The 15,488-nt window shown below is 40.0% G+C and overlaps 1 protein-coding gene across 1 annotated transcript in view; it reads right to left on the reverse strand.

Annotated features, from left to right (window-relative positions):
* Positions 1-15,488, reverse strand: part of FREM2 (FRAS1 related extracellular matrix 2) — a 156,795-nt gene that overhangs the window by 38,391 nt on the left and 102,916 nt on the right. The window contains exons 7-8 of the mRNA XM_069601488.1: positions 2,604-2,753; positions 500-709 (exon numbers count right to left, since the gene is read on the reverse strand). Of these exons, the coding sequence (XP_069457589.1) occupies positions 500-709; positions 2,604-2,753 (360 nt within the window). The remainder of the gene's footprint in view (positions 1-499; positions 710-2,603; positions 2,754-15,488) is intronic.

The following is a 15,488-nucleotide window of genomic DNA, read 5'->3' on the forward strand; positions in this document are numbered from 1 at the left end:
CTATGGGATGACCTGTCCGTCCACAGCCCCCTCCCTGACCCCCGTTCATAGAGTGAAGTCCTAACACCCAATACCTGAGAATATGACTTTATGTGGAGACAGGGTCTTTACAGAACCAAGGAAGGGAAAATGAGGGCATCAGCGTGGGCCTTAATTCAATATGACCGGCGCGCTTGTACAAAAGGGGAAATTTAAACACACATACACATAGAAAGTGATGTAAAGACACATCCAGAAAAGATGGCCATCTACAAACTGAGAGCTGGAACCGATCCTTCCCCCACATCCCTTTGAAAAGGCTCTCACTGTTATTCAGTGGCTCAGTCGTGTCTGACTCTTTGTGACCCCGTGGACTGCCGCAGGCTCCCCTGTCCTTCACTATCTCCTGGGGTTTGCTCAAATTCACATCCATACAAAGCCTAGTTTATCATTTTACTTAACATTTGTGTAAACACTAGCCTATCTTTTTACTTGTCGTCAGCAGTTAATAAACACTCACAATCTGAGACAGAATCATTTATGATCACCGTGGCTTTGCTGGGGTCCCCAAGAGCTGCATTCATAGGCATTCGGAGAACCAATTCAAACTGCTCAACACCCTCCAGCATTGGTTGTCCGAGATCATCCAAAATGATAACACGAACGGTTTGCATGTTGACTCCAGGTGCAAAATCTAAATTACGGCTGATTCCCACGTAGTCTGTTCCAGCTGTGACGGGAACAAAAGATTTTTTCATCTGGGGACTGGCTAAATGTACACAAAATTACGAGATGCAAACTATGTATTCAACAGACTTGTTTATAATTCTTTTAAAAATATATTGACTAGCATAACATTACAGAGAAATATATTTAATGAAATGTAAAAAATTAGCATTTACATTGGTTACTGAGATGGTAGCTCAAAGATCAGGTTCCTAACTCTGTCTTATCTATGTCTAAGGTTATTTTACTTTTCTGTTATTTTAGTTTCTATCTTGTAGTTTATCTATTTTTGAAGTCTCAATTAGAGCTAATAAAAATAAGGTCTAAATACAATCAGCCTATCAATCAAGTATTTGATCATAATAAGTTATGAAATATAAACATGGAATAGTTAACCTTAGTTAAAAAACCATTTTTTATTTTCAGAAGGTACTACAGAACATCTTATTTAGGTGTGTGATTGCCTGCTGGTTAAAGCAACATATTTCAGATATGTTTTTGTCCAACACACATCACCCATTCCTATCCCTGGCAAACAGAGCAATCTTTTATTCTCAAAGACATATTTCGCTTTTAGTGTATTATTTTTCAGACGGTGGGGTGCATACTAATGTTGACACCTTCATATATGTCTAAAGTATTTAAGAAACAAAACTTTCTCTTAATCTTTAGGCATGACATCCATGAAGACTGGGAATAGGGGAGACAGTTCAGTATTATCTCTTTGTTTTCATATCTAATGCTCGTCTAACTCTAATTTGGTATCTATTTACCTCTGAATATGCAACTATAATTAAGTACACGTCTTTAATTTATTTTTACAAATCTCTGTATCTCATTGTGTTTCCTTTTGTATTTTTCTTGTTCTCTGCTTCTACATCTTTATTCTCATCTGTTTGATTTGAATTTTCTCTAAAGAAATGACTAACTTGGCGAAACAAATGTTTATTGGACACAGACCACATTCAAAGCACTCTACTGGTTCTACGACATTTAAAAAGTGAAAACTTGAGGGTGACTTTTAAAATGGAATGGCCACTGCTTGCTTTGTGTGATGAGCGTGTGATGTGTGTCATATGTGTGCATGTATGTATGAATGAGAAAGAGGTAAATTGTAGTATTGGTTATTTTTTTTGAAGTATTTTTATTTATTTATTATTGGGCTGCACTGGGTCTTAGTTGCAGATCTCACGGTTTCAGCACGTGGGATCTAGTTCCCTGACCAGTTCGATAACTGGATCTCTTGCATTGGGAGCATGGAGTCTTAGCCACTGGGCCACCAGGGAAGTCCTTTACTGGTCCTTTAAATGAGACAAAGAGAAGGAAATTTCATATCTTATGCTTGTCCTAAGTTTCACGATCAACTTTTTGCACATGTAGATTCCAGAATCAAAGGCAAGCACATGTCAACTAGGACAGATTGTATAATGAAAGGTAGAAAAAGTCTTTGGGGCTCAAGTACTTATGGGGATGTTTGTTTAAAATGAAGAGGGAGCTAAGCCAGAGATCCACACCTGCATGATACTTAAATGTCACTAGATTCTGAAAGCATGGCCAGCAAGATTATTCCTGCTGTGCAGATGACGTCATAGGATTCAGCGATGGTAGATTTGCCAAGTATAGATAGAACCCATTAGGGCAAAAAAAGGCATTCAAAGTTAGAGTTGTTGACTTACATGTTTATAACTTAGCTTTCGATTTGTGGCCCCAGGGTGCCTTTTCTCAAAATAGTAAACAGAGTGTAAATTTACCTACTATATAGCAATAGCGTCAGGAAAAAAGTACATTCCATCAGACTGCTTCAACAGAAGAGAAGTATTTGGACTTTAAGGTATTTTGTCATAAGAAGTTGAAAATTGTAGAATAATTAAAAAGAATCATTGTAGGAAACTGCTCACCATCGGCTGAGGGAGGGTCTGTTTTCTGCGATGTCACGGTGACACTGGAAGCCTGGGACAGGTCAGTGCCGCTCCGCCACACCCGCACCTCCACCGAGCCCGCACTCTCATCCACAGAGTACTCGACGTCTCCAAAGTAGAAGACGGGCTCTGTGAAGCAGGAAACAGAAACCACTTTTGTGACGTTTGCTTTTCCACATCAAACTCTACATACGTAATTACAAAGAACAGTTAGCCTCATCTCATAGACATCCTTATAAGCTCATATTATTTCCTTTTAGCAAGATAACACCTCTGTATTTGATTAATTTATTTTGGCCATGCCACGCGGAACGAGAGTCCTAGAACCCTGACCAGGGACCAAACCAGTGCCCTCTGCTTTGGGAGCACTGCGTCTTAGCCACTGGACCACCAGGGAGGTCCTGATGACATCTCTTTAATGTCTAGACTTATACAGGGCTTCAGATCAAAATGTCTCTGTTGAAAAACAAAAATACACACAGTAAAGTGTCTAATGAAACTTTTTTTATTGTTTTTTTTTTGGCTGTGTCTTGCAGCTTGCTGGAGCTTAATTCCCAGACCAGGGGTCGAATTAGTGGCCCCTGCAGTGGAAGCTCCGAGTCTTAACCACTGGACTGCCAGGGAAGTCCCTCTAATGGAACATTCTTATTTTGAGGCATATGAGTTACTTTGTCCCCTGTACGTGGAATTATGAATGGTTCCTAAATGCATTTCCTAAACGTTTAGCTGGTAAAACAGCAACAAAATGAAACAAAACAAATAAGACTGAAATTTTGTAAATTTGGCCCGACTGGTCAACATGTGTCCTACTGAGTTATCACTTTGGAGACTATTTGCATAATGACATCTTCTAGTCCAATGAAAGTGAAAGTCGCTCAGCCCTGTTTCTTTGTGAACCCATGGACTATATAGTCCATGCAGTTCTCCAGGTCAGAATACTGGAGTGGGTAAGTGTTCCCTTCTCCAGGGCATCTTCCCAACCCAGGGATCAAACTCAGGTCTCCCGAATTGCAGGCAGATTCTTTACTTGCTGAGCTACCATGGAAGCCCAAGAATACTGGAGTGGGTAGCCTGTCCCTTCTCCAGAGGATCTTCCTGACCCAGGAATTGAATTGGGGTCTCAGCAATACAAGAACCATGAGCCATGAACTTCCAGATGTTCAAGCTGGTTTTAGAAAAGGCAGAGGAACCAGAAATCAAATTGTCAACATTCACTGGATCATCGAAAAAACAAGAGAGTTCCAGAAAAACATCTATTTCTGCTCTATTGACTATGCCAAAGCCTTTGACTGTGTGGATCACAATAAACTGGAAAATTCTGAAAGAGATGGGAATACCAGATCACCTAACCTGCTTCTTTAAGAAACCTGTATGCAGGTCAGGAAGCAACAGTTAGAACTGGACATGGAACAACAGACTGGTTTCAAATAGGAAAAGGAGTACATCAAGGCTGTATATTGTCATCCTGCTCATTTAACTTACATGCAGAGTACATCATGAGAAATGTTGGGCTGGATGAAGCACAAGCTGGAATCAAGATTGCCGGGAGAAATATCAATAACCTCAGATATGCAGATGACACCACCCTCATGGCAGAAAGTGAAGAAGAACTAAAGAGCCTCTTGATGAAGGTGAAAGAGGAGAGTGAAAAAGTTAGCTTAAAGCTTAACATTCAGAAAACGAAGATCATGGCATCTGGTCCCATCACTTCATGGCAAATAGATGGGGAAACAGTGGAAACAGTGGCTGACTTTATTTTGGGAGCTCCAAAATCACTGCAGATGGTGATTGCAGCCATGAAATTAAAAGACGCTTACTCCTTGGAAGAAAAGTTATGACCAACCTAGATAGCATATTCAGAAGCAGAGACATTACTTTGCCAACAAAGGTCCATCTAGTCAAGGCTATGGTTTTTCCAGTGGTCATGTATGGATGTGAGAGTTGGACTATAAAGAAAGTTGAGTGCAGAAGAATTTATGTCTTGAACTGTGGTGTTGGAGAAGACTCTTGAGAGTCCCTTGGACTGCAAGGAGATCCAACCTGTCAATCTTAAAGGAAAACAGTCCTGAACACTCATTTGAAGGACTGACTCTGAAGCTGAAACTCCAATCCTTTGGCTACCTGATGTGAAGAACTGACTCATTGGAAAAGACCTTGATGCTGGGAAAGATTGAAGGCAGGAGGAGAAGGGGATGACAGAGGATGAGATGGTTGGATGGCATCACCAACTCAATGGACATGAGTTTGAGTAAACTCCGGGAGTTGGTGATGGACAGGGAGGCCTGGTGTGCTGCAGTTCATGGGTTTGCAAAGAGTCGGACACGATTGAGTGTCTGAACTGAACTGATAAGGTTTTGAGGGAACTCTATACCAATGGAGGTTCCACTAGAAAAATAATCTCATACCAAGGAGTTTACATTTGTCTTAAACATGGATGAAAATTGTGTGACTCAGGTCATTAAAATAGACACTTACATTGGAGACTTTATATTTTTTCCCAGTACTGGTGATGAATTCCCCTTGTGACTAGCAGTTTACCTTGCAAAACAGCTGTAAGTCTGAGGGACTGCAGTTAGCTGACTAATGAAAAAAGTAGAGAGATGATTTGTGAGCTTACTTTAAAAAATCCCCAGACTTATTCTGAAATATTTATAGGCTCATGGGAAAAGGCAGAAATAGCATATAAAGCATATACTTTACCCACTGTGAGCTTATTTTATAAGCAACCATTAACAAAGATAAATTAATTGCATATATTCACATAATAAGGCAAACAGCCTTTGGCTCAAGATATTTTAGTTATCTGTGTTTGGTTTTACAAGATTCCGAAGGACTAAGTCTAAAAGATCACACAACTCACACTCACATCAGTGTTTCCTAAAAGGCAGGGCCATTCAGGAAATGACTATCCCATTTCAGAGCGTCTAATTGAATTACCAAACACAAAAATCAGACAAAACTCTACAATCGTGGCTCACAGCCACACAGGAAAGCCAGTTTGGGGCACTGCTCAAGTGGAGTAAAGGTTCTTTATTTTCCTGTCCACAAATTAAATCATCTTCATTGAAACTGGTGTTTTCTTTGTTTCTTCCTAAGGGGTGTATAAAAAAAAGCATAGAGCTCCTTAGACTCTTTATTAATATACAACCAACCTTGGACATTTTGCCTGCACGCTTTGGTTCACGAAACAAAAAATCTGCCCGTAGCATACTTTCACTGGCTTCTCATCCTTTAGACCTGGAGGGTGCCTGGGCATGTCAGGGGATGTGTGTGGATGAAGGTGTTAATCTTATTCACCTCAGCTAAGGTGGACCTCAACTACAAGCCAATAAATTCCTTACATTTCTCACACCTGAGTAGGGGGCAAAGGTGAAGACAGAACCCTGAAAATGCTTACTTGGACCAGACAGCTGCACCAAGCACATCTGTATGTCTTTTAAAAGGCTTTTATTAACATAATCATGGCAGAGGCCTGATCATTGGCATCCAGCAAGTAATCTAAGTCTCTTTACATTCCTGACAAACCACATCATTGTGCAGATTAGAGTTATGGGGGAGATCTGGGAAGTGCAGTAAGGAAGACCTCCTATTTAAGAATGATCCCTCCTGTCCTGTCTCTGTATGCCTCCCAGACGCATACTAGAGGTGGAACAGAATAAAATCGTTTAAGGGAAGGTGATCATTAATCACCACACGGGCTCCACAGAGCCAAAGCTTTGTTCTGCCTGTGTGTGTTCAGACTCACTCTGTCAACTGTAGATCACGTGTTTTTATGGTATCACTCAATGTGCATTTCAATAAGAAAAAATGTTTTACATAGTACTCTGAAAAATTTTAATCCTAATTGCTGTTAAGAATGAAGAGTAATGATGACAGTTACCATATGTAGGACATCTATTATGTGTCTGACCTATGTTCTTTGTGTGTGTGTGAGAGAGAGAGAGAGAAAACAAGAGAGAAGAAGAAAAGAGAGACAGGTGGGAGGTAACAGTGCATGTAACAATACATAGTAAGTTTTATGGGAATAATGCAAACAACATTATCATATCGCCATTGTGTAGTATGTAGTTACCGCCAGAAGAAAGAAAGAGGGAAGATGAAAGGAGGATTTTAATCCTCAATCTCTCAACTTTACTACTGCAGGTAATAGAAGGCATTAAGAAAGATTTCTTTCCTTAAGATGGACTTTGGCATATCTATGGATTTGAGTTATTTACGTAATTTCTCTTCCTCTGTGCTCTACTCATGATGACTGGAAAATCGGTCTACTAATCAATTTGAAATCTTTGTGATTAAAATATAAAGTGACTATAATGAAATTAAAACACAACTGAATATTTTTAGAAGAGAAATAACTCTTGTTAACTGCCTAGTTTCAATTTCTCAATACCTCATCATCCGTCTCTAAAACTTAAATACTATTTATAATTGTCATCATTTGGACAGAATCTCAGGTAATATGAAGGACTTAAACATTCTCAAGCAATGAGCTGAGTTATAAATAATCACTCAAAATAACTGGCAAGAGGTTACTGGACATAGATAATAATCAAGTGAAAGGAAGAAAGAATAGATGCATGAAAACTGTCAACAGCTGAAAGACATCTGGGCAAAATCCAAAAAAATTGCTTGTTCTTGCAAATTATTATAATTTATAAATAAGATTTTAACTCACCTATTTTTGGTTAGTGCTTGTTTGTTTTTATATGGGCACTTGGTTTCTCTAAAAAGTTAAGTAAACCGTAGACCTTTGTCTATTAGTTTTATAAATATTCACATTACAACTTCAAGCAAATCAGAAAAAAAGACCCATTTAATTTTGTGAACAAAAAAAATTTGTTTTGGTCATGCCCTATGGTATGGATCTTAGTTCCCCAACCAGGGATTGAATCCATGCCCCCTGCATTGGAAGCAAAGAGTCTTAACCACTGGACCACTGGGAAAGTCCCTAGAGTCAGATCTTAAATACACGCTGTGTCTTGTAAGTTTACAGTCTTAGCAGAGAAAAGTCAGCAGCTGATATTACTACCCGGAATGAGAGAACGATCAATTAAAGTCGTGTATGCCACAGCCCACACCCACAACATGCCACAAAACCGTCATTCTTCACCACTCCATCATCCACAGAAAACACGGCAGAACTCATGTTTATTCCCTCTGGAGACAAAAGATAAGTTATATCCAAATAGTGTGTGAGCACCACAAGGAAAGTTTTAAATTGGCCACATGACATAGTGTGAAATTAGGGGAAGCCAAACTTTACTCTCTGTATCCTTTGTGGTCTTAACACTTCTAAATAAAGGGCACAGATCAAGGCATTGACTACAGAAAAGTCTGTTTTAGTTCATTAAACATTAATATGCCTTTCAAGGTTGGAGAGACTTTCAACACAAACAACACAGATAGGATCACGTCTATTTCTTACAAACAAAGCTGATGAGGACGGCTCAGCAAGTCACACAACACACACACCTGCAGTGAAGACAAAGGGAAAATAACTCAAGTCTTTCCCCACAGGGAAAAAGTGAACTTTTTTCCCTTGCTGAGTCTGTGGTGTCTAGATTGATGTTTACAATTACTTTGTGTCTCAGGAGATGAAAGGAAGAGGTGCCTGGAGTAATTGCTATCTGGAGCCAAATCTTATTTACTCACGTGTACCTGGACTATCAGTCAAGTAGGCGTTGTAGCTCTAAGATGTTTGCTTAGAACTGAATGGAAAAAAAAAAAAACCCAAAAACTTTTATGCCGTCTTTTTATTCAGTGCTGCAAACAATACAAAAGAACCTCCCTAAATTATTACCAACTTAGATCTCTCTTCTGAGCTTTGGACCTTGATAACCAGCTGCCTACACAGTCCCATGCCACGGGCACCTTCAGGCAAACTCGCAGTAGACACACCACCACTGCCCCGCCCCTGGTTTCTCTCTCTGTTTATGGCCACTACCCTAGATGCAGTCAGCATCAGCCACCATTGAACCCCTCTAGCAGCCACTCAGCCAGGTTCTTAACCAGAAGCCATCCACCAAAGAAAATCTCATCATGGTAATGCCTTTGCAGAAAGCCTGTCAAGTGTTTCAGTGCTCTTAGGATTGAAAGCAGGCTTTTTAAAATATTTTATTTTATATTGGCATATAGCTGGAAGAAATACCAACAACCTCAGATATGCAGGTGATAACACTCTGATGGCAGAAACTGAAGAGGAACTAAAGAGCCTCCTGATGAGGGTGAAAGAGGAGAGAGCTGGCTTAAAACTCAACACTCAAAAAACTTATGATCATGGCATCCAGTCCCATCATTTCATGCTAATAGATGGGGGAAAAAATGGAAGCAGTGACGAATTTTCTTTTCTTGCGCTCCAAAATCACTGTGGACCATGACTGTGGAGTCATGAAATTAAAAGATCTTTGCTCCTTGTGAGGAAAGCTATGACAAACCTAGACAGAGTATTAAAAAAACAGAGACGTTACTTTGCCAACAAATATCCATCCAGTCAAAGCGATGGTTTTTCGAATGATCGTGTATGGATGTGAGAGTTGGGCCATAAAGAAGGTTGAATGCTAAAGAATTGATGCTTTCGAACAGTGGTACTGGAGAAGACTCTTGAGAGCCCTTTGGACAGCAAGGAGATCAAACCAGTTAATACCAAAGGAAATCAACCTTGAATATTCTTTGGAAGGACTGATGCTGAAGCTGAAGCTCTAGTACTTTGGCCACCTGATGCGAAGAACTGACTCACTGGAAAAGACCCTGATGCAGGGAAAGGAGAAGGGGCGGCAGAGGATGAAATGATTAGAGAGCATCATCGACTCAACGGGCATGAATTTGAGCAAACTCCGGAAGACAGTGAAGGACAGGAAAGCCAGGCTTGCTGCAGTCCACAGGGTCGCAGAGTCGGACACGACTTAGTGACTGATCAATAGCCGGTTAACAATGCTGTGATAGCTTCAGGTGGACAGCAGAGAGACTCAGCCCTGCATATACACGTGTCCATTCTCCACCAAACTCCTCTCCCATCCAGGCTGCCACACAACACTGAGCAGAGTTCCCTGTGCTGTATAATAGGATCTTGCTGGTTATTCATTTTACATACAGCAGTGTATACATGTCCATCCCAAACTCCCTAACCATCTTTCTATTAATTGAAAACGCTGGTTTGTAAAACACTAAACATTTGGTTTTAAAAACATTTGCCATTTAAACTGCCTTCCGGCCTCCTTTCTATCCAATAATCCAGTATCTTGAATGTCAAATGTGGCAAGCCCAGTCTTCACTATGGCATCACCATTGCCTTGAACACTCTTCACTCCTCCTCATCGGGATAACTCTTGCTCCTCTCAGGTTTCAGTTGAGAAGTCACTTGTGCCAGGGAGTCTCCTGTCTTCTCCATCAGAGCCCTCCCTCCCTCCAGCCACTGCAGGCTTGCATCTCCCATAGGCTCTGAGCTCTCTAAGGGGAGGAATTCAACCTCCTTTGTTCACTGATGTTTTCCTAACAATGCCTGGCCGTAGGTTGCTCAATTAACATTTGTGGAATGAATGAACATCCTGTAAAATAAGACCATTGATTTGCCAGAGCAAATGAACAAATACAGGAAATCCCCTACATATGAACCTTCAAGTTGGGAACTTCCAAAGGTGCGAACGTGCATTCGTATGTCCAAACACAAAAGTTAGCTCACATGTCTGAATTATCAAGTGTGCGCATCCTCTACAAGCGGTTGTGCTTTTGTGTACTTTCTTATACAGTACTATGTACAGCGGGCTTTCCAGGTGGCTCAGTGGTAATGAATCAGCCTGCCATTGCAGGAGACAAAGGTTCAGTCCCTGGGTAGGGGAAGATTCCTCGGATGATGAAATGATAACCCACTCCAGTATTCTTGCCTGGGAAACCCTATGGACAGAGAAGCATGGAGGGCTACAGTCCATGGGGTCACAAAAGAGTCAGACAGGACCAAGCAACTAAGCACCTGCACACACACACACTGTATAGAGTACAGTAATACAATATCTTCATTTTGAACCCAGAACGTCCTGAAGCAGGTGTAAAAGCAGCAGTAAGGTAGCTGATATTACTGTACTATATGATTAAAAATGTTTTCTTCTGGGAATAGAACTGCCATATGACCCAGTATGCCCACTGCTGGGCATACACACCAAGCAAGCCAGAGTTGAAAGAGACACGTGTACCCCAATGTTCATCGCAGCACTGTTTATAATAGCCAGGACACGGAAGCAACCTAGATGCCCATTAGCAGATGAATGGATAAGCAAGCTGTGGTACATATACACAATGGAGTATTACTCAGCCATCAAAAAGAATACATTTGAGTCAGTTCTAATGAGGTGGATGAAACTGGAGCCTATTATACAGGGTGAAGTAAGCCAGAAAGAAAAACAATATAGTATACTAATGCATATATATGGAATTTAGGAAGATGGTAATGACAATCTTATATGCAAGATAGCAAAAGAGACACAGATGTACAGAACAGTTTTTGGACTCTGTGGGAGAAAGCAAGGGTGGGAAAATAAATAAATAAAAATGCTTTCTTAATTTTTTGTGTTTGTGTTTTGTATATATTATTAACATTATAGCACAGTTACAGTTATAAACCTATTATAGTACTATATGGCAAATTGTGTTAGTTGGGTGAAAAGTGTTATTTGCTCAGTCATGTCTGACTCTTTGGGACACCATGGACTGTAGCCCACCAGGCTCCTCTGTCCACAGAATTTTCCAGGCAAGAAAAATTTTCAGGGTTGCCATTTCCTTCTCCAGAGGATCTTCCTAACCCAGGGGTTGAACCCATGTTTCCTGCATTGCAAGTGACTTCTTTACCATCTGAGCCGTCACTGCTTACCAAGGTTAACTTTGCTGGACTTAGGAACAAACTAGACTCCCCAGTGTGCTGTCAGAATGGAATCGTTCGTATGTAGGGAACTGACTGTGTGTCTTTGTGGTGGGTGAGTTAGAAGATCACAGTCCTTAGCAGCAGGCAGTGGGGTTATAAAGCCTCAGGAGGATGAAGAAGTTGTCTTTGCACTAAAATGACTGTGGAGGGCAGCCATTTGAATCTGGAGCAAGCCCACAGGGGCGAGGGATAGCCACCACCATGAACTCCAAGAGATTTTTTAACTTTCACTTTTAAAATACTTAGCCTGCAGGCTTTTCCAGGGTAGATGTGCATCAGATTTATCCAAGGAGATTTAAAGGTACTGAGGCTCGGTCTCACCTCCCATTTATCGAATCAGAATTTCCGGTGGGTGACCCCTAAGCACCAGCACTGTCTCTTTTTATTTCTCATTTTTCAGTGGACTATATTTTTTAGAGTAGTTTTCAGTTCACAGCAAAATTGTGCAAAAGGTACAGAGATTTACATATACCCCCCGTTCCATCCATGCATCGCACCAGTGTTTTTGAAAACCTCTACAGGTCTCAGCAATCTGCAGGTTGTTTTTGCTTATGTCAGTGTTTTAGCAAACAGTGATTCGTGGTTAGATACAACACTATCTTACTTCATCCTTACAGCCACCCTATGAGGTATGTGAGCCCTGTTTTCACAGACAAGGAAACTAAGGATTAGGGAAATTAAGAGATCTGTCTAAAACCACACATCAGGGAAATAGTGGATTACGATCCATACCAAGAAAAAGTGTGTGTCCTTGTGTGTGTGCTCAGTTGATTGAGTCCTGTTTGACTCTTTGCGACCCTATGGACTGTAGCCCCCCAAGCTCCTCCATCCATGGAATCCTTCAGGCAAGAATACTGGAGTGGGTTGCCATGCCCTCCTCCAGGGGATCTTCCCGACCCAGGGATCAATCCCACATCTTTGTCTCTTGCACTGACAGGTGGATTCGTTACCATGGAGACACCTGGGAAGCCCTGTGTGCCCTTAAGCTAACTAACTTTAAGGCAAGAGAGAGGTCATAATGCAAAAGGTGGTCACAAGATTTTAATGAACATAACGTTCATCCCACAATTCAATAAAAGGGAATTTATCATACAGAAATGTTAACATAAATGTACAAAGATGCATACACAGGTGCATGTTGTACTTCATTTATACTAGGGCACAACCGAAAACAAGCGCAAGATCCCCCAGAAGGAGTCTGATTGTAGTAAGTTCATTCATAAACTGAAACAGCAGGCTAGGAAGTTGATTTTTTTCCTTTCCTTTTTTAAAGGTATATATGTATATATAAAAGCTAGTAAGACACTGATGTCTGGTTAAAGACAGTTTTGTGATTTTATACCCTCTACTTGGCTTCATCAGCAGTAATGAGAGATTAAAAATGAAAGACAGCATGACATTTCTTTTTGGTAGATTTGAAGATGTTCACTCATCATTATTATACTTGATAAGGAATGGGACAGCTGTGCTCGAAAGAAGGTAAGCATTTCTGTGAACTAAAAATGTAATGGAACAATAGGACTTCATAGTGGGGAGTGGAGCCAAAAGTAAATGCTTCTGGTGGTATTTTAAGGCTGTGAACCAATACTGGAATCAAAGAAACCAGATGAAAACAGAATTCAAGGGCAAAATATAGATATTTTCAGCGATCAAAGACAAAGGTTTTACTCACCTATAGATACACATTGGGAAATTGCTAAAAGTACAGGAAAAAAAATCAAAGAGAAGAACTGAGTGAAAGAGACTTGGCTGAGCAACTGATAAAATATGCTGGTAAATCCAACTAGTTAGTGCAAGCATAAATGATCATCATAAACGATATTTTCAACTTAATGCTGAAACTGAAACTTGAAACAACAGAGAGGAAGTTACAAATGGAGGAGTTCAGTGGGCCTCTAAACCCTTCCATGTCCTTGTCTTTTTCAAGACAGTAAACTTTGTTAGGCAGATAGTAAATTTTATCTTCATTAAAATTATGATTTGCCACCAATAGGACAGAAACCAGCAGAAAATAACAGTCACAAAGGATACAGAAAACTTTCTTGACAAAAGAAGCTGTAAAGGAAAAATCCATACAGACAGATGCCAAATAAAAAGCACAACTATATTACTTAATTAGATAAGGTAATTTCTTATTTAAAACCCATAGACTGGATTGAAGAACAAAAAGACTTATAAACATAGCTGTAAACAAAACTGGAGGAAAATAGGTAAAATAAAAGGATGCAAGAAGGCTATATGAAACCAATAAGGAAAAAGCAAGGTGGTGTAGAATATATATCAAACTGCTGACTCGTTATTTCCTAGAGATGGGATTAGGAGGAAATTTTACCTCCTTTCCTATGTGTTTCTTCACATACTAATTTGCTACAGTTTACTTTTTTTTTCCCCCAAGCAGCATGTATTACTTCTGTAAATAGGAAGAAACACAAAATCAGGTTAACTTCCTTCTATAAATAACATGTTTTAAAAAATGAGTGTTGAATAATTTTGACTGAGCCTTTCTGTGCTTTTCTTTCAAAAAAATACATAAACATTCTTAAGAACGACTTCATATTTAGTCTTTAACAAGCATTTTCAAAATTCCTGCTGGAAAAATAAAGTTCAAATATAGGTTTAGTATATATCAGTTTAAAGGCATGTTTTGACATTTCTTTCCCTTGCCAACTATAATTGCCTCAGAAAGAAGAAAGAAAAGACAGGACATGTCTAAAAATGCTTATAACTTAAGGACTAAGTCTTTCCAAGATTTCAGCTGAGAATATGTGGGGAGCTTTTCTCCAGAAAAGACGATGTTATCAGAGATTCTACTGTCAATCTGGTTTTACTCCCAAACTCTGATTTCATCATTTTCAGGGTTGCTATAAGTTTAAAATAAAATTTAAATGTCAAGGGCATTAGAGTTTTCTACCATCCAGTAGCCTCTGAAGAAGGATTCCTGAATATTATTTATTCAACAAACACTGTTGAGAACCCACCTCTAGAAGAGTGTTTTTAAGACTTTTAATATTTGTTTCATATAAACAAGGGACAGGAAGGAAAGCTGATCATAACTTACTAATTGATTTCTCAACCCAGATTCAATGTACAATTCCCTAACCACTATTCTTTATGGCATCTAAAACCTAATATAATGATAAACACTAGAGAAATAAAAGACATTTTGCATATGTGAAGAAGATATCTACTATCTCACATGTGTAACAGAAGAAAGATCTGAAAACAACTTAAATGCTCATCAGTAGAGAAGTTTTAAAACGCATTACAGCCACACTGTGAAATATTGTGTAGCCATTGAAAAGAATTAGTCGGGTTTATGGGTACCATCATAAAGTTTTTCATGATACACTGTTACGTGAAGTAAGTATAACATAAAATAATATTCATAACACAGTTGTTCAGTCGTGTCTGACTCTTTGTGATCCCATGGACTGTAGCCTGCCAGGCTCCTCTGTCCATTGAATTCTCCAGGCAAGAATACTGGAGTGGGTTGCTATCCCCCTTCTCCAGGGGATCTTCCCAACCCAGGGGTCAAACCTGGGTCTCCCACATTGCAAGTAGATTCTTTTACCATCTGAATCAGCAAGGGAAGGACAAGTAAAATAGCAAACATTAATTATTTTTCAGTTCAGTTCAGTTCAGTCGCTCAGTCATGTCCGACTCTTTGCGACCCCATGAATTGCAGCACGCCAGGCCTCCCTGTCCATCGCCAACTCCTGGAGTTCACTCAAACTCACGTCCATGAGTATTTTTAGTGTGCCTGAATTGTTTTAAGCACTAATAACCCTTTGAGGTAGGTTTGTTATCATCTCTATTATATAGATAGTTGGAGAAGGCAATGGCACCCAACTCCAGTACTCTTGCCTGGAAAATCCCATGAATGGAGGAGCCTGGTAGGCTGTGGTCCATGGGGTCGCTAAGAGTTGGATACGACTGAGCGACTTCACTTTCCC

This window comes from Ovis canadensis, chromosome 10, assembly GCF_042477335.2.
Source record: "Ovis canadensis isolate MfBH-ARS-UI-01 breed Bighorn chromosome 10, ARS-UI_OviCan_v2, whole genome shotgun sequence".
Taxonomy (NCBI): Eukaryota; Metazoa; Chordata; class Mammalia; order Artiodactyla; family Bovidae; genus Ovis; species Ovis canadensis.